Below are 27378 nucleotides of genomic sequence, written 5' to 3' on the forward strand. Positions count from 1 at the left end.
GATAAAAATGTAATTTGAATATTAATTAAAACTCACAGAATTTTCTTTAATGAAAAATGACATGCAGTTGTTTTGTATTAGACCATCAAAGAGAGCAACAAGTGTTTTAAACAAGAGAATAATGCGTTAAATTCCGATCCATTCAATTTAAGGAAATACTACGCCGCAATTTCCCCACGTTCTTCTTTACGATGGAACGTAAACAACAAATCATCGTCCTAAAGTTTCCTAATAAATATTAATTATACATTCCCGTTGTTGCTGGGGAACCTTATACATATTAATAATGATGAAACAACGAAGGCGTGGCTTATGAATATAAAGCACCAATCCCTCCCCATGCTAGGGTTTGAAAATGTATTCTGGACGGGAAGTAACTAGATAAAGGGTGCGCACCCACCTTTTAAATCAGATACGTACATAGGAAACCAATGCCTTGGAATTATTTAAATTATCTCGAATTCAGCTTCAAAGTATTTTTTATATGTAGAGTTCCTAAACACCAGCGTTGTCTTGGCATCTAATAATACGTGCTATTTCGCTTGACTGGTGTTTAATGTAGGGACGCTCAGCTGGAGGGAGGAGGAGGCCTAAAAGCATCATTTCCACCCCACGCGCATCATTTGTCATCCATCTTTTGCGCAATGGATGCGATTTTAAGAAAACTGCAGAAGGAGGCGTCGGGCAGCAAACAAAAAGGCCTTCGAGACGCGTGCGGTGTTGCCTTTGGTAAGACGCACCTGGCTGTATATGATGAGTTGAGCTTACTGACCTTAACATTCGCTTGACATAATAATGCCACAAGAATAAAAAAAAGACGTGTGACATATCGCTTCTTGCTCCTGATTTCTTTGTACGTCACGTTGGATAAAAGCGTCTGCTAAATGAATAAAATGTAAATGTGTCCGCCTCTCGCGGATGTTTATTTAGTGCAACTGAACCCTACGTTACATTAACCTAACAGCTGTCGCTTAATAGTAGTGGACTATTAACTGTAAAATTGTATACATCAGTGTGTGGAGAACAACACGAACACATGGTGTGTAATTGTCAGATTGTTTGTTGCATTATTTTTGGTCGTAAAAAATTCGTAAGTATTTTTTTTGGTGTGTATGTTGGGCAGAATGTCAAAACTGATATACTTTAGCTCCGATTTACATTACAGAATCACCTATTAGGGATGATGTTTCTATTTAGGAATTCTGACTCCAGTAAAACGTGTTTATGTTTCAGAGCCAATATTAAGGATCTGTTTTCTGATATTTTTCTGTCTGCTTTACTAACAAAGACATACGATTGTTTTTTTTCTTATTTTGTATGTTATACAGATACCCTTGATGCTCATAAAAGATTGGTTAAAATCTCAGCATCTAAACTCAGGCAAGTTTTTTTTTGTTCAATATACTATATTTTTATGTCAGCGTTTGTATTTCTCTGACCTCTTTGGATGCTGTAAACCTTGCTAGTTCATTTAGCAGTCACTTTGAAAAACAAGTAATTAAACAAAGGATTCTGCAATAAATAAGGAGTAGGCCTTTGTTTCATAATTTGTGATGTCTTACCTGCTGTCCTGTGGTTAACTGTGTTTCTGTACAGAGAGACCTGCCTGTTTCCTCTTCAGCTGGCACTGGAGTCTAAAAATGTTAAATTGGCCCAGACTGCCCTCACAGGGATACAGGTATGCAGGTGGTAAAAACTTAAATGTGATTTGATGAGAATTTGACAAGCTGGTCCCAGAAAATGCTTTCAAATTTGGAAACCGATCACTCTGGAAATTTTTAGTAACCTATAGTTTAATTTCAGTTGACTTTTATTTAGTAGTGTTTGTTTCGCCTGTATGATAAAATGCAGGTTTCAGGAGTTTCTATTTAGCAAAATGAGAAAGAATCAAGCCTCTGGTACCAGTAGTAGTTTGGATAAAAGAGTTAAACCCCAAAATAAGTTAGTAAAAGACACTGCCAAAGTAATGCTATAGTAACTTGCCAGTTCATCATAGTGTTCATGAATTCTCTAGCAGCATTGCACGCACTATAACTACACAGAATATTCACGACAACACTCTAGATTGAAACTAATCCAGGGTTGTTGAGGAAAACCTATCCAGATCTTCCTCCGTACAATGGGTTTAACTGGGCCAATATGGAAGTATTTTAATGACTTTATTATTTGAAACAAAAAAGCATGTTGAACTGCCACTAATCAAAAATAAACCTGTTGCATTACCAGTGCTTCGATGTTTAGAGTCTGCAATTCAATACGGTTACGCAATAAAGATGTGAATATTTCAAATTGAAATAGTTTCAACGTTTATGAATTTAATAATCAAAATTCACCTTCAAACCTTCATTCAAAAAATTAAACTAAAAAACAACCTTTAATATTTAACAGAAAATGTTCAGTTCATATTATTTCGGTTTGCTTCCACAAATTCAGGGCTTGAAATTCGGCTTGAAATCCAAAGTCACATCCGGGAATCCCAGGAGAAGCAATAGCGCGCCGATTCCACCAATCCATGATCTCTACCTGCTGACTGACCATTTCACCAGCAGATGGTGCAAGTCGGTTCTGACGAAGATCAGAGCAAGAAATGCAGATACTTTTTATATGTTTGCCAAACAGTCCTCTCACCTGCTCCATTAAGTGAATTTAGTTGTTCTCATAGATACCTTCTTATGCATCTTCAAGAAAAAATTATTGACGCTTGTTCTGGCAGCTTAGCTCACCACTTTCAGCCCTGGAACGGACATGGAGCACGGGGATAATTCCAGGTGGCCAGGAATCAGTGGACTAGTAATACATTTAATAACCGCAATGCTCATATTTTTTATAACGAATGACACATTTATGGACTATGAAAATAAGACATGAGAGATTAATTATCTTCGTAAATGATTTGAAAAGTAAAAAATACTATTAACTGAATAAAGCATGAATGCAACAGTCAAGCTGAAACTGATATCACGGAAAGGCAATGTCTGCTTCTAAATGCAGTGTGAAATGACTTTAATCAAGCAAAATACAAAGTGCTTCAATAAACTTTTAAAACGTATCTTTGTCTGTGTATCTGCAGCACACGCGCACTGTAATGGCGGAGAAGCGAGTGAGTTTCTCGACAGCCACCGGCTTTACGGCTTTCACACGATCATTTGGATATGCGTGTTTTCCTCAAACATGTCAAAAAACAAGATCATATACTGACTCGAATGTTTATGTGTTGTTCTTTATAATATAATGTATTCAGGGCCAGATTAAAACTTCACTGTACCCTGGGCAACAATATTCAAGGGCCCCATCATCACAACCCCAGGATCACCATAATCTGGCAAAATACAGAATAAATTACAGTAAAACAGTCAATATACTCAATATTTCAATAACTAACTGCCATCAAGTGCATTTTTATGTACAGATGTGCAAATGCTCATAGAACTACAAATGCACCACTATGTTCTCTTGTCAAGACCCCACAGTCATGATGTTATCAAAACAGAACACATCTGCATCAGTATAATCTGGCAAAATTGACCCACTACATTGTCTCTAAAAAGAAATAAGCAACGACTTTCAAAGCATCCAATATTTATTTAACAACACCTACTCCCAACACAAATGTATTGAATTGATAGAGCCATCACAGAGGAAGTCCACAGACAAGACACAAACAAAAATCCATTGAATCCATCTCCTAGAATCAAGTAGCATTTTGGTCCTCGGCTCATTTTAAACAGAAATCACCGTCACCTCAGAATTCATTAGGACAATAAAGTTATAGTGCAATATAAACATTTTGAAATCTGCTGTTTTCTCGCAACAACAATAAACAAAACAAAATTTACAGCATTTTCATGGAGCCACCACAAGGAAAAATTTATAAAATGCAGTATCATCTGCTCCTAAACTCTTTTGAACTTGTTTTAAAATAGAAAACAACCGGTCACATCACAGTTCAAAGACAGGCAAGGGTTAAACATTTTATTGCAATATAAACATTTGGAAATCTGTCAATTTATCTCAATTAGACAAGACAAAAAGAAATGATAAATAATCTGGAAAAATACACAGTTTGAATCCTAAATAATGGGGAAGAGCATGTATACATTTGAAATAATTGATTTCATTTGGCAAACACATCTTACACGAGCATTTCTCTGGACTTTGAATGTGAAACAGGGGCTGACTCGACGAGCGGTTCAGATGGCGGTTAGACTCAAGACCCATCACCGCTTCCCTCAATGGTCGCACTCGCAGCAGAATCCGGGTCGTAGGTTGAAGATGCTGCTGGGGGCTCTTTGCTCTCGGGGCTGTGAACATTAGCTAGAGCCGGCAGTGAAGAAATGTCCTGGCTAGCTGAGCTGTCCTCGTTGACGGGCAGTGCCTTAGCAGACTAGTTGCTAATGCTAACGTTTACTAGCGTAAAGAAATTTTCTGCGTTCCTGATATCCTTCTCTCTTTTAAATTTCCGATTGGCGCTCCCACTTAGCTTCTCCATGTTTGCATTTTTTGAGTTGTTGTGTTGTAGCGCTTGCCGTCATAAACATAGAATTTCTAATGGGTCTCGACTAGTTTGGTGTGCACAGTGTTAGGCCTATACAAAGTGTTACAAATTTTAAAAAATTTATACTTGTTAATTTTTTTACCATTTTAAAAAATATAAATGTATTAATATTCAACTTTTAACACACTTAAAATTACCAAAAATTTGAAATATTTGAAAACAATACATTATTCCATTAGTTTATTGCAACCGAAACAAATCAAACTTTTTACCAATTACCTATATAATGTGAAGTTTTACAATTATTATGCACAACAGTAGTCAAGTTACAAATTAAGCGATGCTATACAAATCATATATGGTACACAATCATTTTAGTGAAAACGACAGGCTTTGTGGCAGTGGGTGTACATGTAGACAAGGTTGATATGTGCTTTAGGACATGGTTTTTATTCGTTGTTATGACAGGTTGACATTATCGCCTTGATGGCAGAGTGAGTGTGAGCGCGAGCACGGGCGGGAGAGACAGGGCGCCAGACATTTTCTGCATTTAATACAGATAATGCCATTTCGACAGCAGAAACTTTGATGCATCCCTGCGCTCACCACTTTATTGTACATACAGTTGCGGGGGAATTACGCTGTACAATTAATCTTGCTCATAACAAGAAATAGGCAGTCATACGTTCAAACAGTTAACAATATGACTCTAAATAGAACTGAATTTGAAATTATATAATTTAAAAGCCTAATTTAATAAATCTTCACAAATGGCTGATTGTGAGAATCAAGACAGCCTGTTTCATGTGTGTTTTGGAAGCGGGGGGAGGGCTGAGCCCATTCGGAACTACGGGAGCCCAGAGGGGTGAACGCTCAAAAGCAGGCGTCTATTGAGAACTTGCATATTTAAAAATAGATTGAAATGTAAACTATGGATTTTTAAAGTCTTCATAAAGTGCTGTATTGACAAAGATGATATGCAAACATATAATTGTTTGCCATTTAAAGGATGACAAAAAGTGTTTTAATATGTAAAATATTATATAAAAATTATTCAATATGTTACGTAAATTAGGAGCATTAAGATTATAAAATGCATGTTTTGGCAAATATGTTCTGTTTCGTTTATGTTTGGATTATTTTATGTTAAGTTTCTTATCAGTGTTACAGCAGGTAAAACATGAATTCTAAGCTCTGCTCTTTCAAAAAGCGAGACATTCACACATCTACACCATCCCCCGTGAACTGAGAAGTGGAATCTGTATTTATAAGCCTGTAGCCTACTGTATGGAGAGAATTAAAACATTTCAATGCTTGTCGTCTAAACGAAGGTCAATATACTTCGTCACACTTTAAAGGGGTGATTCGCCAGAAATACGTGTTTTTCTTTGTCTTTGGTGTGTTATAAGTTCCCCATGCATGTATTAGAAATGTAAAATTGCTAAAATGTAAGTGTCTGAACAAAAGCTGTATTTTATATGGAAGCGAATGCTCACCCAGATCTGTCTGAAACGCCTTGTGTTACCACACCCTGGCAAATCTACGTCAGTGTGTAACACGATTTGAGCACGTTGTTTGTTTGTGTGTTCTGCAAATGCAGACTTGCGTGCAACGTGGAAAAAAAAGACAACATAAGTCCTAATAATCAGTAATTATGTTTCAACTAGAGGCAACAAAAGCCGTGTTTATAATGGGGTTTATTGTCTTTGTTGAGTTGCGACGAGACATGGCATAACAACGGTTGATCAAGAAGGGCCGAAGCACTCGCAGTATTTGTTACGTCACCAGTCCCTGCTGTAATGTAATGTTGATAAGAGGCTTTACATTTCCCTGCAGTATTCGACCAATCACTACGCACTAGTGAACTGGCCAATCATAGCACACCTCGCTTTTCAGAGCGATGAGCTTTGTAAAATATCAGTGCTTTTCAGAGAGGCGGAGCAAAGAGTGTTTTTAAACCTTAAATCGTGTTTAAACATTGTATTACATCTACACAAACAATAATATTTGTTTTGACCGTGTCAAATTACTACTTTAAATTAATTACGATGATACTGTCTATACAGTGCACATTTAGCCAAATATCATGTTTTTTCGTTCACGTCTTCACACAGGCCTGAGTCCTTGCTCTTTAAGTAATGTTACATTTTCGTTTTGTGGATTTTTCTTTCTCCTGTATGTGTTTGTTAATAATTGTAAATAATTATATAAATATTTGGGGTGTGAAGAGACACTTATCCCACGAGACGAGAAACAGACTGGGTTCACGAGAAGAGACGAGAATTTGAGACTTCCTCGATGATGAAATGTATAGGGAAAGTTTTGACTTTGATCACATTAAACCACAAAATGGAAAAATTTAGTCATTATAAAATCACCTAAACAAATTAAACGTTTAATTTAATTCATTATGTTATGCAGTAATAAACAATATGTAAATACTGCAGAGTAGCTTGTAGTTCACTGCCACCCAGGGTCCCCTTAAGTTTTATGATCTGGCTACTTCACCTCAGAGGCCTTGGTATATTTCTCAGGAAGTGTGGTGGGAGATAGCCAGATCCCTTAAAATCATTTTCTAAAGGGTCCATCGTCGCTCTAATTGTTAAAAGCTGAGATCGATCATAGGTTAACATTGCAGATACTTGTTGAGTGAGGTAGGTTATCAAAAGGACGAACAGAACAAAGACATACAGAGCCGGTAGACAGCATGCCATGAACACTGGCACCATCTTGTCACATGGAGCGCATTACCATTATGCGCTGTTTGCTGTGACAGATTTTAGTGAGACAAACAATGTGATATTTCAGATGTTTCAAACTAAAAACTAACCACAGAGAAGTTCAGGAAATGTAATTTGTCTATTACTTGAGACACCACTAAATCATTTCAAAGCGAGGACAAACGACAAGCAAATTCGCTTTAAGTTTGATCTGAAATTGACTTAACATTGTGTTGTGAACATGCGGGAAAATGTCATTATTACAAACTAAAATCAACATAATAACGTATTAACACAACCCCCTTCTTTTTGCTTTAAACTCTATAAACATTTCAAACATTTACACTATACAGTATATATAATATATTAATATGGCCTTGACATGCCGCTTTTCTGTTGGTTCAAAATAATTCAGAGAACAAATTTGCTCTGTTGTATTCAGAGTTTCAACCGTTGTCCTTAGCACAATAACAAAGCTTCTCTGCTTCTTTTTAAATAAGCAGAACCAAATCTGATATCAACTGCGTTAAAATATACAGTACAGACAAGCAGCATTTTAAGACTATATGAACACATTAACCCACAACTATTTCTGGACAAATGTAAACACATTTGATACTATTCCACAGAATTCTGCCGATTTTCTCCAAATTCCCCAAAATGAGTATGAAATGACTGCAGATTCCATATGGCCTTGCTTATGAAGAAAACATACAACAGGATAACTAAAAGTACGTCCTTAGAGATGAGAGACCGATGCACGCACAGCTGAGGCCTCTAGCCTTTCCCTCACGGCTCTTGTCCCTGCTCGCCACATTCAGTTATGTTCTATGTGATCGCCCGCTTATGAAGGTGCACCTCTTAGAAAGTGTAGATAAATGAAGATCATTTTAGATGTTTAATTACCACTTGGAGCATTGGGATCGCGAGACGAGGGCTTTGTACACTCTTAGAAAGGATGTGTTAAAACAGACACAAACCGTGTTAAATTCTGACACATCTATGGGTGAGTTCTGGGACAACTTGTGTTGTGCTATTTTTTACACATTTACTGTGTTAATGATTTTAACACAGTAAGTGTGTCTGGAAGGTTAACACAAAGATGTGTAAACATGTGTTATATTTACACATTATGTGCTGCCCTTGGCTACACACATTGTGTTAATTGTTTTTTTGTAAAAATGTAGATGTATTCTTATTTTAATTTGACACAAAAATCAAGTCAATGTATAACAACATATACATTTAAAGTTTCTGTCTTTGTAGATGCTAACAAGTACAGCTTTAGTCAGTCCAGTAAGCAATGACCCAGAAGTCACTGGAAGATCAATGTTAACATTAACACATTACACAAAATTACACAAAACAACATTACATTCATATAGTGTAAAATATCTAACATTTCTGTCACAAAACGTTGTCTTTCGTGTGTAAATATACGTTTAGAAACGGTTCAAGTGTAACTTACCTCAGAATTACTTGTCACCAGCGGGAAGTGACCGTCTTCTCCCAGGCAAATAGGTGGTAATTTGACAATCACGAGCGATTTGAAGGCGACATGCATTCCGTTGTACTACATCACTTAATCCTTCAGAAAGTGTCTAAACAAAGTTATGATTAAAAAACATTTCTGTCACAAAACGTTGTCTTTCTTGTGTAAATATAAGTTTAGATTAGATTAGATTCAACTTTATTGTCATTACACATATACAAGTACAGTGTAACGAAATGTAGTTTAGGTCTTACCAGAAGTGCAGTTAGCAAGTTCAGGATATACAGTTAGAATAAATACAGAATACAATATGAGAGAATATAATACAGTGGGCATGGACTATAAAAATATTTTGCAGTAGGAATGTTCTATGAAAATATGACAGTAGGTATATACTATGAACAATATATACAAATGGCTATATACTATGAACATTAATGTACAGGTGTATATGAACAGATAATAATTTAGACTAAAATAGTGCAAGTGACTTAGGTATGCATAAATTATTGACATTGGCTATTAAAGTTGCAGTGCAATAGGTGAGTTAATGCAGTTGTTGAAGTTACAGTGCAATGGATGAGTTAATGCAGTTATTAAAGTTACGGTGGAGTATACGAGTTAATACAGTTAATAGTGTGTTGAATGGTGTGACAAATGAATAAGATGTGTTAATTGTAACCTACACATAACTACTGTGTAAAACAGATAAACCCTTTCAACACAATTTTAATTAATATTGACACAAAAGGAGAAAAGGGGAGTGCTACACATAATTTGTGTAATTTTTCTACACATTCGTATTAAGAGTGTACAAATTTATGAAAATCTAAAATTCTGTCAAAATCCATATTTTTCCTGTAGCTCAAAATAATTGTCATATGATTAGCTGCTGTTCCATATGGGCCTGTGGTGCACTTAAAAAAACTTGTGCAGGCCAAAAAGCCTGAAGAAAATAACTACAAGCCTGAAGAAAATGAAAATAAAACCATGACTTTCCAACGTGATTACGTATTACGGGAAGTCGTGAACGCACAACATGGTTGGTTGCAAGCCATGTATTTTTGGCTAAAAAGTATTGTTTCGCTAGAAAACAACCTAATTAATCAGCTGGTGTTGTGTTTAGCCATTTATAGCTGCAAAGAAACTGAAATTTGGTCCTTAAATCAGGTTGCCCCCCCTTAAATCCATTATATGGAGGATGTTAGGAAATGTTTTCCTCAACAACCTTGGATTAGTTTCTACAGAAGAAATAAAGACATGGACGTCTTGGGTGAAATGAGTGTGGGTAAATAATCATACATTTTTTATTCTGAAGTGGACTTCTCCTTTAAATGTGATGTTAGTTTATATAATCTCTACATATTTATCAATGATATATCACAATCTGGTTCTTGTATCTTTTGGGGTTGTCTTGCACAGAAGATCCTTTGTGAGGACTGCTTTGTTTCTGTGGACACAGAAGTTCCAGAAAAGAAGCTGTTGAGCCAGATTTTGGAAGTCATCAAGGTGACGCCCACCCTACACGAAGACCTGCAGGTTGAGGTTATGAAGGTCCGTGTATATGTATGCCAATGCCATAGAGTTATAGCCACAGTTTTTCTGGCATAGTTTGCAGCATTTCTATTACATCTCTAGTTACATTGTGCCTTCGATTCCTGTTTCTAATCTAAAAGTGTTGAATCGTGTGAAACAGTGCTGCTGCCAAAAGGGGATGGGTTGAATAAATCACCTTTTTGTTTCATAGGTTCTGCTTTGTGTCACCTACTCCTCTACCTTTGAGATGAATGGGCACAACATCTTGAGAATTGCTGAGGTAAGACAAGCTTTATTGATGCCTGTGTTGACAAAAGACATCTGTTGTGAAATGCAGATGTTCCATCTTGTCCTTTTAATGTGGACAATGCTGCAATTTAGTCTTACATGTTAGAAGTTCTAAAATGTGAGAAAATAAAGGCTTTTGAGAAGCATTAAGATCTATTTGCATTATTTTTTTATGAAATTTGACACATTTTCTTTAGGCATATTCTGATTGAATATAGAAGCAAATCCAAGTTGTTTGTTCTTGTGAGAAAATCAACAATTATAAAGCAAGAACATCATGTTTATATTATTGGATAATTTATGTAGAAGTAAGATCCCTCACTACATGTTTATGTGGACTAGGTTTCTCTTTTGGTTCTCCAGCCCTCTCTTTTTTTCTATCTATGTATGTTTAACTTTATTGTCTTGCCCTTGGCTTGCCATGAACAGCCAATAATCACATCATCATGTGTGAATGGGTGTGGTTGTGGTTGTGCCAGACATCATTTGTTGATCCTAGAAGTATTTTATTTTAGTTTTAAATTTAAAACTTTTAACTTGTATTTAAACAGTCATATGCGAATAATTTTGTCCACCATGATGGATTTGCCGGTGTAACAAAACAGCAACAGTGTTGCACTCTCATGTAAAATAACATGTCAAGGGAATAAACAGCTTGTGCATGTAAAAGAAACATAATCTTGCTATTCAAAACCACTCTCTGGATAAACACATTTCACAAGCCTGGCCATGGCCGTGTACAAATATAACAGTTGAGCCGCATCATTATTGTGCATCTCGCGACTGGAACAGACATGAGAGAATCACGAGCGGGTGGACCTCTGCAGTCGATGCCACCACCGTGTACGGCCCCGGTATTCTATTGTGTTTCCGGGGGTCGTCCCCGGTCATGTCCTGGGGCTGTTTGCCGCAGCACTGGCGGCTGAGGTGCGCCTGTTCAAGACCGGACCACAATTTAGACAGTGCGCTCACAATGCGCTCACTCGTGTTGCTATAAAAACGATTCTTCTCAGGATGTTGGTCTTTTCCGTTTAATCACAGACGTTGTGCTTATATGTACTGAATAAGAAAGAACGTAGTTTCTTACCTTAAGCCTGAAGTTAAACTGCTTCTCCTCATGGAAGGTCTACATCCGGTAAAAACAAGCTAATAAGAATTTCTTATTCACACTTCATGTCCAGGGTTTTTTCTCATGTGGCAAGTAGCCATGTAGTCAGCGGGATAATGTACAAGCTGCCTGCTGTTATCGTGAAAAAGGCCCCTTCAGTGTGATAAAAGATCACACTGTCAGTGCTTATTTCTGCGATAACAACAGGTTTCCTGTACATTATCCCTTACTTGATGCATTAGCTAACGTGAGCTATCAATGAACCATTCCAAACAATACTTCAATAGCATTTATTAATAGTAGTTCATATTAATTTCAGCATTTACATGTAACTGTTAACATTTAGTAAATTAACTAACAGAAGTAATTGGTTTGACTTCACCATTAGGTTGTATTTGTTATCATTAGTAAATGCATCATCTAAAACAATGAGCTACGCAGGTAGCAAACAGCCTTTGTTGTTGTGTTGGGCCAACGTTGGGCCAACCATGTTATTGGACGGCCAGCAGACCTTCTGCCAACCTAAAAAATACCTTACCAACCTTCTTCCAACTTAAAAACCACTAAAACAACATTGGGCCAACGGACAAAATTACGTTGGGCCAACGTCAGCACCCAACGTTGGCCCAACACACCATTTTAAGATTGTGATATGGCCTATTCATTGTTGAATTGCATTAAAACAGAACAACAGACAAACTGAATTGGTTATAAAAATTAAATTTATTGGTAACAAAAACACAGCAGAAAAAATGCAAAGCAAAGTAAAACAAAGTCAAAGAAATCAACAAGGAACCAAAGTGACAAAAAAGGCGGCAAAGAAAATGCGGAGGAAGGCCCAAATTTTTTTGCAGATTTGAAGCTATTTGATGATGAAGACAGAGCAGAGGAGGAGAAGCAGCAGCATATACTCCTGTAAGAACAACAAACATACAAACAACTTTTTAGAACATTTAAGATGTGTCGTTCTATTTTAATTACACAACCCAAAAAAGGTTTTTGCAAGAAATTCACCATATTGGGGTAGCAAATGTTTTATACATCTTAATGCAGTGTAAAGAAGAAGTGCACCTCTGTTTATAATATTTTAGTCATATCAAATTACTAACAACAAAATGAACATTACTGTGAACATTAAAGTTTATATTTTAGTCATATCGAATTACTAACAACAAAAAGAATGCCTAATGTCAACATCTGTCAAGAAAATAAAGACAAATAAAAGATATGAACTACATTAGCTCAGTTGCGTCACAAGCTCAGTCAAACCGCCAGATTACACCAACAGTCAACAAAAGTTTATAATATATTAGTCATATCGAATTACTAACAACAAAATGAACATTACTGTGAACTTATTTTAATGAGGTAACCAGGAATTAATGAAAACTTACCTCAGAATTTACAACAGAAACAAAAACTCGTCTGAGGTAAACAACTGACTCTGAACTCACGAGGACAGAGGCGCGCACGCGCCCACAAATACGTGTGTGTGGCTTCATGCACATTTTGTTCTAAATGGACAGACCTTTATAAAAATTTATAAAATGGTTTTATTATAGTAAAAGTGTAGTTACTATGGTTTTTTATTTAACAACAACATTAAACATCAAAAGAAAATTATCTGCTAAGATAATAACAACCAATGGTTATTTTAATAATTTAATAATTATACTTATTTTAATAATTATATATATATATATATAATTTGAGGGAAGTGGTGGGCAATTGCAGCTGACCATAGCCTACCAACGTTGGCCCAACATTGTATTTCTGTCAGATAGGTTGGGCCAACGTAACCAACCAATATTGACGTTGGCCCAACGTCTGTTTGCTACCTGGGTAGTTTGTTAGTATGTATTAATCCTTGTCAATGTTAAACTGAAAAGTTATTTCAATCACATGTGATATGCAAAAGGTCTGCCCTGAGTATAATGTTAGCTTGTCCAGGTGAAACAAAGCCATTTGCTATGTTTGATTCTAGTTTCTTTTTTTAAAACACTTGCATGTTTATCTTTTTCCAGGTGTGTATTGAGACGTACATATCGAGTTGGCATCAACGTAGCATCAACACAGCAGTCAGGGCCACTCTCAGCCAGATACTCGGAGATCTCGCCCTACAACTGCGCCATAGGCAGGAAAATACAGTGAGTTATTCATAAAAATACAGCTGTACTAAACACAAACACACACACATTTAACTCAAACAGTACTGTGACAATTCAATAAACAACACTGGTATTTATGCCAATGTGTATCTTAAACAAAACTTGGATAATTGCCATGTTTTTTTAAATATTCATGTTTTGATATCATTTTCTCCCAATTTTTATACTGTTTCTTTAGAATATTATGCACAGTTAGTCATCCAGGAATGGGCCTTTTTCACAAGCCTGTGATGACGCATTTAACGGTCATCAGCATCATAAATCTTTTTAGTTTTTATGTATGTACGTTTATAATACTCTACTTTGTATTATATTACCTTTGCATCAAATTACAAAAACAAAGTTAACTCTAATGGTTGAGTGTTTCTTTTACAGCATCTAATTAAATGTGACATAATTCGCTCCTTTGACTTCCGTTATCAGACACTCTCTATTTTGTTTTATTTGGTTGAAAGAAGTGAAAACAATATTGTTGAGTTCCCTTTCTGTCGGTCTCTCGACGTTGTGTCGAACCGACAGATGGGGTTCGCCCCTGAGAACCTATCATCTTCTGACTATTTTGAAAAGGCCAATGAAATTGGTGAATGAAATTTGCATGCCGGGCTCTGCCCCCGGATTTCCGGGTATAAAAGGGGAGCCGGCGTGCTCATTCATTCACCTTTTGTTCTTCGGAGCCTTCGCATCTGATGACATTCTTCGAATTGCCGAATTCTACGACGCGGTGCAGCAGAGATTCCCCTGGGCGTCCTGGCAGTTCCAGAGGTATTTTTCTAAAAGAGCAATTTCCTCAGCGTGGCATTGCCCGCTGATCTCTTGGGTGCAGTACACTCATCGAGGACGGGGACGGACACGGTGGTTGCCGCAGGTGTTCAGTGGTCCGACCACTGTGGCAGCCTCGTGGATTCGTCCTGCCCGCACTGCGCGCGGATGGCTATTCAGACGTTGCGTCACTGCGAGCGGATGGCTATTCAGACGTTGCGTCACGGTGGCTGTGTTCTGTAAGATCCAGCCAACACCTCGTTTGCTTCCCGTTCTGCGACCGCAGCGGCTACGGCCCTGCCGTCAGCGGCGGCGAGCAGCGAGGGTGATGTGGGGATTATCGTGAGCGTTAATCCGTCAGACGGCCGGCTCGCGGAACGCTCGCGCCCCGTCTCGCTTGTTTTAGCAGGACCACGATGGCAGCGCAGGCTGGGTCGGACGATGTCCACATCAGTGGCCCGGAAAGACGCCTCTGACTCAATCTTGCGCAGATGGGCGATGTCGAGAAAGGCCACTTTCCCGACTCCCATCTCGCAAGGTCGGCTGATTGGTGGCGCTGTCAAGGACTGCTCCAGCAGCCTTTTGACAGTGTAGAAACAGACCGGCCTGCTGTGACCCGGCCGCCTTTCGGCCGTCGAGGTCTCGCACGTGGTCTGCCCCAGCAGCCCCGGCCTTCTCCAGCGTCGACTCCGGTTCTGGTGCCCCCGCAGGTGGCCCCCTGGAGGAAGACGTCGAGAGAAGGACCACCTAGAGAGATCGAACCATCGGGCCCGACCCAGCATTGGTAGCTAGATGGTCGGACTGGGGCGGTCCCTGCTGCGTCCCAACACCTTCTGGGCCCCTTCGGGGGCCTAGCGCCCGCCTTCTCACAAGGAGAGGTCTCTCTCTGGGTCCCACTGCAGCCGCTCACACCCAAGATGGTGTTCAGCAACTCGACGTTGCGTCGAGGCAGCACGCAATGGCGAGTATAAAGCAGCCCTCAGCACTCTCGCTTCGACGGTGCGTCGAGCTGTGCCATCGCCTGGCAGGTGATTTAGCGGAGCTGTTCCCCCCGGGTGGGACCAGCACTGCTAGTCATTGAACCAACCCCCGCGGGTTGATGAAGCAGATCGTAGCCCCCCCTGTGAGGTCCCTGGGTGCTTGGTTAGCATTTCAAACCATCACGGTGGCTGGGAGTGTGGTCCGTCTCGGCATTCGATCCAGTTCGCCAGACCTCCGCCGGACTTCGGGCATCCTCTTACCTCAGCAGAGGCAGGGATGTTCCCGTGCTCCAGGCCGGGGCTGCCACCCCTCTGGCGAAGGCGATCGAACCGTCCCCTCGGCCGAGATGTCCAGTGGCGTCTACAGCCGCACTTCATCATCCCGAAAACCAGGGGTCGCTGCATACCTTGAGCAGCACCTTGCAGGGTGCCGTTCAGGAAGCGCGTCCTGGTGTCTGTCAGACGCCAGGAGTGGTTCATGACAACTGACCGCATACTCTCATGTCCAGTTTCCCTCAGCACCGTCGAGGGGCTGGCATGTCAGTAACGGGTCAGCCGGGAAAAAGAGCAGCTCTCCCTGGCGCAGAGCTCCCCTTTTCCTGGTAGAGAACTCAACACTGTCTCCATGCTCGCTCACGAGCACGCACAGTCAGTGCTGAGCTGCTTGAACTTTCAGGCAGCAGCCAGCGGTCCCCTGAAATCAGTTTCAGAGGCTCCTGGGCATGGTGTCCTCGGGGGTGGCCTGCCCCCCTCGGGTTGACGCACAAGGGACCGCGACAGCACTGACTACAGAGTTGAGTTCCCTGGAGAGCGTGGCGCACTGGCAGTAGGCGTATCGTCATTACGCCTGCTGCCGTCGCATCCTAACCCCGAGCAGGTCTTGAGGCCGGTCGTGGTAACGACAGACGCCTTCCTACGGGGTGCGGGTGCGGTGTGCAACGGGCGCGCAGTGTCGGGTCGCTGGACGGGCCCCCGCCTGCGTTGGCAGATCACTGCCTTCAAGTTGCTAGCTGTCCTGCTTGCACTGATGAGGCTCCGGCCTCTCGTGCAGAGCCAGCATACTGGCCCGGACAGCACGACCGGTGTAGCGTACTAAACCTCAGGGTGGCATTCGCTCGCTGCAGTCATCGCAACTCGTCCAAACGCCTCTTCCCGTGGAGACAGCTGGTGGCAAAGCCCCTGCATGTCACATGCCCACCGGGTGTCCTGAACCAGACAGCCAAGCGCTCTCTCGTCAGTTGACGCCTCGTGGGAAGTGACGGCTCCACCCCTGGTGGAGACAGCAGGTGGCAAAGCCCCTGCAGGTCACACGCCCACCGGTTGTCCTGAACCAGACAGCCAAGCGCTCTCTCGTCAGTTGACACCTCGTGAGAAGTGACGACTCCACCACTGCGGGCCGGCTTGGGTGTGGATTGGGCGGGCACAGGTGGACCTGTTGCCTCCCTGAACACCACCCAGTACCGCTGGGCACTCCCTGGCCGAGCCCCCCCCCTCGACACGGAGGCCCTAGCGCGCAGGTGGCCGCGGGACAAGCGGAACTACGCTTCCCCCCCAGTGAGCTTCATTGCACAGGTCATGTGCAAGGGCTGGGAAGGGAGTATCAAGTGCTGCTAGTTGCGCCTTACGGGCCCAACTACACTTGGTCCTCGGAGCTAATACACCTGACGACGACTCCCCCTGGCAAAATCCCCTGGCGAAGGGCCTACTCGCAGGGGATGGACACGTTGTGGCATTCGGGCCGGACCTTTGGGTCTGGCTCCTGGATGGGACGAGGAGTTCCTGGATGATCTACCCCCCACAGTGGTGGAGACTATCACTCAGGCAAGGGCAATGCCCACAAGGCTGGATGCCTTTAAGTGGCTCCCCTTCTCGTCCTGGTGCTGTTCTCGAGGAGAAGACCCGCGGAATTGCTCGCTCAGGAACGTGCTGTCCTATTGCAGGAGAGGCTGGGGAGCAATCTCCCCTTCCACATTGGAGCGTGGGTACTCGCTGTCGCGGTTATTACGTACCAGTTGCTGGTGAGCCTCTGGGGCGGCATGACCTGATTATAAGGTTCCTCTGGGGCGCGAGGGGCTAAGGCCTCGTCCGCGCCCCGTACCCTCTTGGGACCTTAAGGTGGACCTTTGGGTCCTTTTTTTCGGGCCCTGCGGAGAGCCCCCTTCCTCGTTCTGCGAGAGGGGTTGGCTCTCCTGCTGGGGCTCGAGTCCATCCAGAGGGTGAGGCACCTGCAAGCATTCCGTGTCCACCGATTGCCAAAATTCAGGCCCGGTGACTCTCACGTGATCCTGAGACCCTGGCCGACTTACGTGCCCAAAGTTCCGCCGCCCCCCTTTGGGAACTAGGTGGTGAACTTGCAGGCGCTCCCACACCGGGAGAATGACCCAACCTGTACGTGGGGTGTCCAGTAAGCGCATTGCGCCTCTACTCGAACCACACGGAGGGCTTCAAGGCCCTGAGCAGCTCTTGTCTGTTATGGAGGTCAGCAACGGGAGTGCTGTCTCCGAGGAGAGTTGTCGCGCTGGATCCTAGCCCGTGCCCATTTGAGTGACGGTACACTCCGCTCGGGGTGTGGCCTCCTCGTGGGCATCGGCTCAGTGCGCCTCTCTGGCAGACATCTGTAGAGTTGCGGGTTGGGCTACGCTATACCTCGCAGAGGCTTGCAACCTCCGTGGGGAGTCGGCAGCTCGAGTCTTGCCAACAGGTGAGACCAGCAGTCGTAGGGCGTACGCCTGCGCATAGCGCCATTCCCCTTCTTAGGTGGATCAGTGTGCTATGGGCTGCCTCCCTTCTTTCCCCAAGGGTGAAGAATAGGCAGTCCGTCCATCCATCAATAAGCACTCAGGGCGGCAGGCTCGGCGGAGCAGCCCTGCCGCCTATGGCCGGGTATCAAGCTGAGTTATTACATATAGCTCTAACCGGACCTAGTGCCCCACACGTAGTAACCCCCCACTAGGGTGGTTCCGTCTGAGATGTCGTCATGAGATGGTTCCCCGCGTGGCAACCCATGACCTCCCCCAGGTGGACATCCACCTTGCGGCATTCCGCACATACCTCCCATGAGTTCTCCCCTATTTGGTGAGACCATGTTGGTGTCTCCACTGTATTCCCCCCTATGGTGGGAAGTAGTCTCCGTAGCGCACGTCCACATTGAGGGAACAGCGCTTACCCAGTAGCCCTACGGTACCGGACGGCTTCTCGTTTAGAGAACAAGGCCTCCGTCTGTGGTGGCCGAGGGCAGGGGCTACTCATCTTTGCCAAAAGCTCTGGGAGCCCCTGCCTGCCCACTGGAAGGTTACAAATTTCGTGATAGCGCTCACGTGTGGCTCGCCCAGGCCGGTCAACGTCGCTTCGCTAGAGATTGTGACGTGGCTTAGTGCTGTGGCGTTTTCAATAGGAACCCCATCTGTCGGTTCGACACAACTTCGAGAGACCGACAGAAAGGGAACGTCTCGGTTACGTATGTAACCTCTGTTCCCTGATGGAGGGAACGAGACGTTGTGTCCCTCATGCCACAACATTAGCCGTCCGCTGCAGCGATCGTGAGATGCTCTCAGGCTCCTCAGCACAAAAGGTGAATGAATGAGCACGCCGGCTCCCCTTTTATACCCGGATATCCGGGGGCGGACCCCGGCATGCAAATTTCATTCGCCAATTTCATTGGCCTTTTCAAAATAGTCAGAAGATGATAGGTTCTCAGGGGCGAACCCCATCTGTCGGTTCGACACAACGTCTCGTTCCCTCCATCAGGGAACAGAGGTTACATACGTAACCGAGACGTTTTTCTTTTGCCATTTGAAAATATATTTGTGGTAGTATCCCATTCACGGCTATAGAAGTTTACCCAACCATTATGACTCCCGCTGCTGAGAAACGCGGAAACGTGAAAAAGATCCATATGCTTTCTACCACCAGCAAGCAAATTAAATGTTCCCACTAAAAAATTATTTAGGTTGATTTCAGGTTCATTGAGACACCTTTTTGCCCTTTTAATGTTTAAAAGTGTCAAAATGAACCTCAGTTCAACCTACTATTTTTGTAAGTTTTTGTTTATCAGCATTTTAAATGAGGAAACCTGTTTTAATTATAATTTATGTATTTTTTACACTGCCAGTATCATAATTCATTGAGGATTTGAATAAACATGTCAGGGTCCTAATGATGACCTACCGTCTGACTGTATTTTACTGCACTGTACGGTATAATCATCTCCTGCATAGCTTTTTGTCTCTTCAATTTAGATCTCTCAAGCAGTTGTAGAGTGTTAAGCTTAATTTTTGTTTCGATGGATATGTGCAGGGTATTGAAGGAGAAGAACGTTCCTTACCTGTGCTCCAGCGGAAAGGTAAACTTCAGCCACACGAGGCTGTGTTACTTTTTTTGTACCATGGATAAACAAACACACGCCTCTAAACTCCACTGACAATGGTAAAACCATATTGTAACAACTAATTTTAACACTTACACACACACAGGTTGCCTTTACTAATAAAACATCCAATTGATTTAATGTGTTTTACGTGCTCCAGTCATAGATCATTATTGAGGAGCGGCTCGAAACACTTTTTTTTATGTGCAGTAGGCCCACATTGAGGTTGTATTTATCCTGCCATAAAGTAAAATATTAATTATTTTTGTACTTCTGTGTATTAGCAGATATCTCTCCAACCTCTGATGCCTTGTATGAAGATGTTGTGATGGTCCTCACCGTATTCTGTGACAAACTGGAGTTCATCTCAAAGTAAGCGTTACATCCACTACATGTGACGGTGGTGATGGAAAGTAATGAGGGGTTGGGGCTGTGTAAAAATTCAAAACCAGGTGCTGGAATAGTCAAGTATCATGGTGACACAAGATAAATGTGTGTCTTTATTTCTCTTCAGTGAAAACCAGTTGCTGCAGCTGTTGTACCTGGAGTGTATTCTGTCCATGCTTTCCAGCTGTCCTCCCACAATGCACCTGCATCGCCATTTTACTGACCTTGTATGGTGAGACACATTAGTACTCTTAACACATGAAAATAGCATGGCAATTTTATATTAACCTTGGTACTCATATGGTACTTCAAGGCAGTACCGAACCGTGACTTTTGCCTAAGGACAGCAAAATCCATGCTAATACCATTTTGTGGAAATTTAGTCTCATTACTAAATGATCGGACACTTCTGATAGGAGCATGCTGTAATAAGTAAGAGAAGTGTATTTTGCACATACAGGAAACAGTTGTGCCCAACCCTGGTGGTTATAATGGGAAACCCTGCAAGTGATAAAACCATCACTTCTGCCCATGGTGGCACATCCCAGGACTCAGACATGGCATCGGTTTTGGACCAAGGCCGGGGATCCGGATGTTCCACGAGTGCCCCTGCAATTATCGGGCCAGTGGTTCGTACTATCTGCTATGTGGCGGCTGAGTTAGTTCGTCTGGTGGCTTGTGTGGAATCGATGAAACCTGTGTTGCAGTCCCTGTACCACCGTATTCTTCTCTATCCACCCCCCCAGCACAGAGTGGAGGCAATAAAGATTATGAAGGAGGTGAGGTTTTCATAATTACAAAATATACTAGTAAAGCGTGACTAGCCTGAAAAAAAAGTAAAAAATATTTTTATTTTCCTCTGCTTGACATTACTTGAAGTAAACAATAATTCTCTTGCATTTGGACATTTGTTTTTTTTACCCCCTAAAGATTTTAGGAAGCCCTCAGCGCCTGTTTGACCTGGCTGGTCCGTGCGTCATTGAGCCTGAGACAAGGAAAAGGTCATTTTCAAAGAGGAAGTCACATCTCGATCTACTCAAATTGTAAGTGCCCTGTCTCTTAGAACTAAAGTACTAAAGTGTTTTAATTAGGGATGTGCAAGAATATTTGAATATTCCATCCGCAATGACTATTTGTAAATAAAAAATGCTATTTGAATATTCATATTTTTCACAAGACTATAAAAAACTGCGTCACCAAATGGTTAAGTTACCGCTACAGAAGTTACCGTAGAGTTCCCTTTCGAGAGCGGTCACTTCGGCATTGCGGAGAACCGCATATGAAACTCCTCCTCTTTTTCACTTTTCCTGAAGTCCTATAGGATAACGGCAGTAAAAAAACTGGCCAATTGTTGCAAGACATGCACAGTATGCAAATACTGACGAATCTAGACAGTATAAATACAGTGCATGTGACGAAAATTCCTCAGAATCTTCTTTTTCACGCTGCCATCGTTGAAGACGCAACTAGAAATTCTTTCACCGCATCCGATGGCTTCATTCTGTCATCTTTGCGCGGGCCCCATTGGCCCGCAGGAAACTCACGAGCACTGCATTGCCTGCCTGGGCCTTGCTCATGCGGAGGATGCATTCTGCGAGTCTGATTGCGCGCACTGTGCGGACCTGCCGGCGCGTGTCTTGAGGACTCCCAGGAACATTGCTCATGGACTCTTAGGGTCGAGGCTCACCGCCGCCAACGAGCCGCTGGTGAGTCCACCCATTCCACGAGGTGGTGGCGACGACCCGGCTCCGGGCCCCCGTCTTCTGCCGTCACCTCATTCCCCAGTCCTCTACGTGGACAAGAGCCTTCGTCCTCCGCCTTCCATCGCGGACGCCGTGGAGGACTATGACTGCATGTCCATCTCTGCTTCGGACAAGGACTGGGCAGGATCGGAGCGGGATCGTCCCAATCCAGAGAGCCCCCCGGACCTCCACGAGGAGTTCATAAGGGTTCTCGAGAAGGCCGTAAGCGAGCTCGACATCACCTGGGATTCACCTGAGGAGCCGGCAAAAAGTAGGCTCGACTCCTGGTACTTTCAGGCGAGCCGCCGCCAGACCACGTCGAAGAGCACGTGGTGAAATCCTGGTCTGCACCTCAGTCGGCGCGCGTTCACGCTGCTACGCTGGCCATGTTGCCCACGGTTACGTGCGCATGCCACCTGTCGAGGAGACCCTCGCTGCTCATCTGTGCCCTTCCACCACCTCGTTGGACCCAGGCCTGCCCTCGAAACCGTGCAGGTTTACCGCCCATCTCGTCGCTCCACCGAAGGTTCCTGCGATTCGCATTCGAGGATTCAGCGTACCAATTTGCTGTCCTCCCATTCGGACTGGCATTAGCTCCGGGCACATTCTCGAAGTGCGTGGACACGGCGCTTTCCCCTCTCAGAGCGAGCGGAATGCGCATTCTCAATTATCTGGACGATTGGCTGATTTTAGCCCACTCTCGGAAAGGCGCTAATCGGTCACACGTGGATGCTGCTTTGTCACTTGACATCCCTGGGGCTGCGTGTGAACATGCAGAAGAGCAAACTCACACCGAGTGAGTCTATAACGTATCTGGGGGTATGTTTCGACTCAGTGGAGATGCGCGCTCGCCTCTCCCCAGAGCGGACGGAGTCCATCTCTTCAGCTCTGATGTGTGCGACTTTGGTCACAGTATCTGAGGAAATGGCACATAAATCGCTTGGAGCTAAAGGCGGTGTCTCTAGCACTTCATATTTTCCAGTCGAGACTGAAGCAGAAACATGTTCTGATTCGCACCGACAACATGTCCGTGGTTTCGTACATAAATCGCCAGGGAGGGATCCGTTCCGGAGCTCTTTTCAAACAGGCGGCGGGTCTCCTACTGTGGGCAGATCGTCATATACTCTCTTTTAGAGCAGCGCATATCCCCGGTCATCTGAACCGCGGAGCGGACATGCTTTCGAGGGAAGGTCTTCCGCACGGGGAATGGAGGCTTCATCCCAACTCAGTCCTGTTAATTTGTTATTCGCGACAAGCAAGAACGCACACTGCCCGTTGTATTTCTCGCTGATCCACTCCCCCATGGGGAGCGACGTGCTGGCCGGACATTCGGCTTTACGCGTTTCCTCTGGTGAAGATTTTCCCCCTAGTGCTGTGCAAAATCAGAGAGGAGACGGCGTCGGTGATTCTCGTCGCTCCGTTTTGGCCGAATCAACCATGGTTTCCGGACCTGAGGGAGTTGTTGACGGCACGATTTGGCACCCCAGCCCAGAGTTGTGGAACCTCCATGCCTGGCCGCTTCGGGGGTTCTAACTGCACTCCCTCAGCGTGTACTGTATACCATTTCGGAGTCTCGTGCGCCGTCTACCAGACGTTTATACGCTCTAAAATGGGGGGCGTTTGCTAAATGGTGCAGCAGTAACAATATCGACCCGGCGTACTGCCCCGTGTCTGATATTTTGGGGATTTACAAGCACTCTCAGTCAGCGCTGATTTCATTCGTTTTGGACCCGGCGACTGCAGCGTCACTCTCCGGCGGAAATCGGTTTATGTGCCAAAGTCCATGTCTGCCCCTTTTAGAGCACAGGTAATATCTTTGCCCGCTTTGTCTTCCGAGTCGTCAGACTCGCAGGAGGCTAACGCTCAGAGAGCGGTCTGCCCGGTAAGGGTCTTGCGGGCTTACATTGATCGCACGGCCGGGTTTTGGAAGTCTGAGCAGCTATTTATTTGTTTTGGTGGGGGGAACTAAAGGTCGGGCTGTCTCAAAACAGAGGCTCTCTCACTGGGTGGTGGACGCTATTACCTTGGCTTACGAGAGTCAGGGTCAGAACTGCCCCTTCAGTATCATTCGACTAGGGCTATCGCCTCTTCGTGGGCCTGGTCTAAGGGCACATCTATTCAGGACATATGCTGTGCAGCTGGCTGGTCTTCACAGAACACCTTCGCCAGGTTCTACAGATTGGATGTGTCCTCGTTGGCTTCTCAAGTCCTCTCGGTGAGTGCTGATTAAGCTTTATCTTCTACCTTGTAATTTATTGTGCTACACAGTTGTTGCCGTATTGCTGTTTACACTGGAGCTGTGTTACCAAAGCTGTGCGCTGCTACACAGTCATAAGTCAGCAGTGTGAACAGCAGAGGACTGAGCACCCAGCCCTGTGGGGTTCCAGTGCTCAGTGTGGTGGTGCTCGAGGTATTTGTTCCAGACTGACTGAGACCTCTTGGTCAGCCAGTCCAGGATCCAGTTACAGAGGGAGGTGTTCAAGCCCAACAAGTTTAGCTTTCCAATCAGGTGCTGAGGGATGATGCTGTTGAATGCTGAACTGAAATTTATGAACAAGCAATCAAATGCAAGATCTTTTATTGTCCAGCTGCTGAGTATAGCCAGGGTTGGGAAATGCAAGTTGAATTAAATCAGACTAACTTTGTCCTTGGAAATTGCAGCGGAAATTCCAGCTCCAGTAGGACAGCCTTCATAGTTAAGTTGACTGTACCTTGGGAAGAAGCCATTAACGAAGGAATTGAAATAAATAATTTCCAGTGTACCAACTTGGCAGCGAAAGCCGATGATTGGGGATGGACAGTGAAAGTGTTACTGGTGGAAGTGGGGCTTTGTTTCCAATTCCACTACAAGGCTGCTTAAGAAAGCGGGGATCAGAAAACAGGCCCAGCTGATGCTACTCAAAGAATTTACCACTGTTGCTGAGAGAAGCAGCCACTGGCTGGGGTTGAAACAAAAGGACACAATATGGGCTGCCAAATTGTAAAACTGTTTTGAGTGTTGTAATGGTACGCCATACGGAAGCGGGGGCACTGAGCATGCATTGACGGTGCCAGTGGGGCTAGAACAGCCAAGGCCAATGGGTTGGCAAGTATGGTTGCATTTATGTTGGTAATATGTTGTAATGTTATGCCATACGAAATTGGGGGCACTGAGAATGCATTAACGGTGCCAGTGGCGCAAGAACAGCCTTAGCCAACGGGAACACAACTCATGAGATGTCTCTCTGGTAATAGCAAGAAAAGGCCAGTATAAACGCTATGTATTTCTATAATCGGAATTCCCCCAAACACAGAGGATGCCTACCTGACGAACCCAGTGAAACCTTGGACCTCCTTTCCTCTATTCATATTCTTGACTGCATTGTCATGCATTATGCGTGGGAAATGTCCTATTGGGCAGTTAAACTGTGCTGAAATAGTGGGATTAAGCCTAGTCTTATTAAGCGAAACCGGACTCATTTTGATTATATAATTTTGATTTTATATTCATTTTGATTGTACAGTTTAAATGTCAGGAGTCTTAGACTTGATGATATCCTTTAGACGGATATGAAGAGCAGCTTGTGCTATATACAGCCAGGAATAGCACAGTCTTCATTTTTTTCTTTGTCATTATTTATTTTAATAGCATATATCCTGTATAATGTTTTACTGCATTATTGTAATTGATTGACATTGACTTTATTATCACTTGTAATTGATATTTGACAGTCACAACTGTCCAAAAATGCAACTTTGAGCTTATTGTGAATAAATGCTTTTTGCTGTTCCAGAAGTTACAAATTGTTTTTTTCTCTAGTTGAACAAATATAGTATTTCTCATTATATTATCCTCTTAAAATTAAATGCCACTTACTTTCATATTTCTTACCTAATGCAGTGACATTTTTACTTTGACATCTGACTGTCTTTTCTGTTCTGTCAGGGTGATGGATGGTATAACAGAAGCATGTATGAAGGGTGGGATTGAGGCCTGCTACTCTTCTGTGTCCTGCGCTTGTGTCCTATTGAGTACTTTAGATGAGCTCAGTCAGGGGCGTGGTCTGCGGCAGGACCAAGCTCGTGCGCTGCTGCGCAGATTGGATGAGCTAAAGGAGGGGGCGGAGTCTATGCGAGAGTCTGTAGAACTAAATGAAGCGGACTTCCGCTGGCAGCGACGCGTACTCTCTTCTGAGAACACCACTTGGGAAACCGGCATTGCCGAACGCAGCCCTGACATCAGTATCAGCGTTACTACTGACACAGGCCAGACCACCTTGGAGGGGGACATGGGAAAGACCACTCTGGAGGGGGAACTGGGTCATACCACACCAGAGGATTGCAGGGAGAAACCGCGCCTTCCATCACCCTCTTACTTTGGGTTTACAGCAGGATCAGCCCCCAATCTGCCTGAATCTGTGAAAGACAGCGGTGCCCCTGAAGCCCCTTCCAGTATGGCGCCTCCTGATGTAGTACAGCGCAGCCATGGCCTGGCCTTCCCTGACATCACCAACTTCCTGTCTGTGGAGTCTTGGACACGCTCCCACGGCTCACGCTACAGTGAGAGCAACTTCAGTGCAGATGAGCAGGAGCTGTCCCGAACAGAGTTCGACTCATGTGACCAGTACTCAATGGCTGCAGAGAAGGACTCTGGTCGCTCGGACATGTCTGATATCGGGTCGGACAACTGCTCTCTTGCAGATGAGGAGCAGACACCGCGGGATTGTCCAGGGGACCGTACTCTGCGGACAGCTGCTTTGTCCCTGAAACTGCTGAAGAATCAGGAAGCCGATCAGCAGAGTGCCCGACTCTTTGTCCAGTCTCTAGCTTCATTGCTGCCATGCTTACTGGGTCTGCATAGCACCACGGATGTAGATGTGTCACTCCAAAACTTCTCATCCACTTTCTGTTCAGGGCTGCAAGCAGGTAAAATTTCACCCATGTCTGATGATGGAAATTTCAGAGGAGGACTTAAGATAAAACGTAAGGTTACTCACATAACCCCAGTTCTCTGATAACATGAGTGAGGTATCTCACTATGGGAAACGCCTCTGGCATGACAGATCCTGGAAGCACCAATGACACCACGTATGCCAGCTGGTATCCCAACGTGATGCGGGAGTCCCTTCTCCCTGATTTACTGTATGCATCACCGCTGGTGGTCCCTATTTCATTCTCGACATATCTCTTCTATGTGCAACTGCAAGGATGTAAGTGTTGTGAGACCTCACTTATTATGTTATCAGAGAACCTGGTTATATGAGTAACCTAACGTTCTCTTTCAGACATTCGCTCTGTATCTCACTATGGGATTTAGATAAGATATGCTGTCTGAAGCAGGCATGTTGGCCCACTCAG

The 27378-nt window shown here is 43.8% G+C and overlaps 1 protein-coding gene across 1 annotated transcript in view; it reads left to right on the forward strand.

Moving 5' to 3' along the window:
• The first annotated feature begins 344 nt into the window (after positions 1-344).
• The window catches only part of arfgef3 (ARFGEF family member 3), a 113775-nt gene continuing 86741 nt past the window's right edge, over positions 345-27378 (forward strand). The window contains exons 1-13 of the mRNA XM_079472668.1: positions 345-388; positions 563-729; positions 1329-1380; positions 1597-1678; positions 10130-10261; positions 10455-10523; positions 13664-13786; positions 19843-19888; positions 20197-20284; positions 20427-20531; positions 20760-21078; positions 21230-21342; positions 25967-26946. Coding sequence (XP_079328794.1) covers positions 645-729; positions 1329-1380; positions 1597-1678; positions 10130-10261; positions 10455-10523; positions 13664-13786; positions 19843-19888; positions 20197-20284; positions 20427-20531; positions 20760-21078; positions 21230-21342; positions 25967-26946 — 2194 coding nt within the window. The 5' untranslated portion in view covers positions 345-388; positions 563-644. The remainder of the gene's footprint in view (positions 389-562; positions 730-1328; positions 1381-1596; positions 1679-10129; positions 10262-10454; positions 10524-13663; positions 13787-19842; positions 19889-20196; positions 20285-20426; positions 20532-20759; positions 21079-21229; positions 21343-25966; positions 26947-27378) is intronic.

This window comes from Barbatula barbatula (assembly GCF_947034865.1).
Source record: "Barbatula barbatula genome assembly, chromosome: 14".
Lineage (NCBI taxonomy): Eukaryota > Metazoa > Chordata > Actinopteri > Cypriniformes > Nemacheilidae > Barbatula > Barbatula barbatula.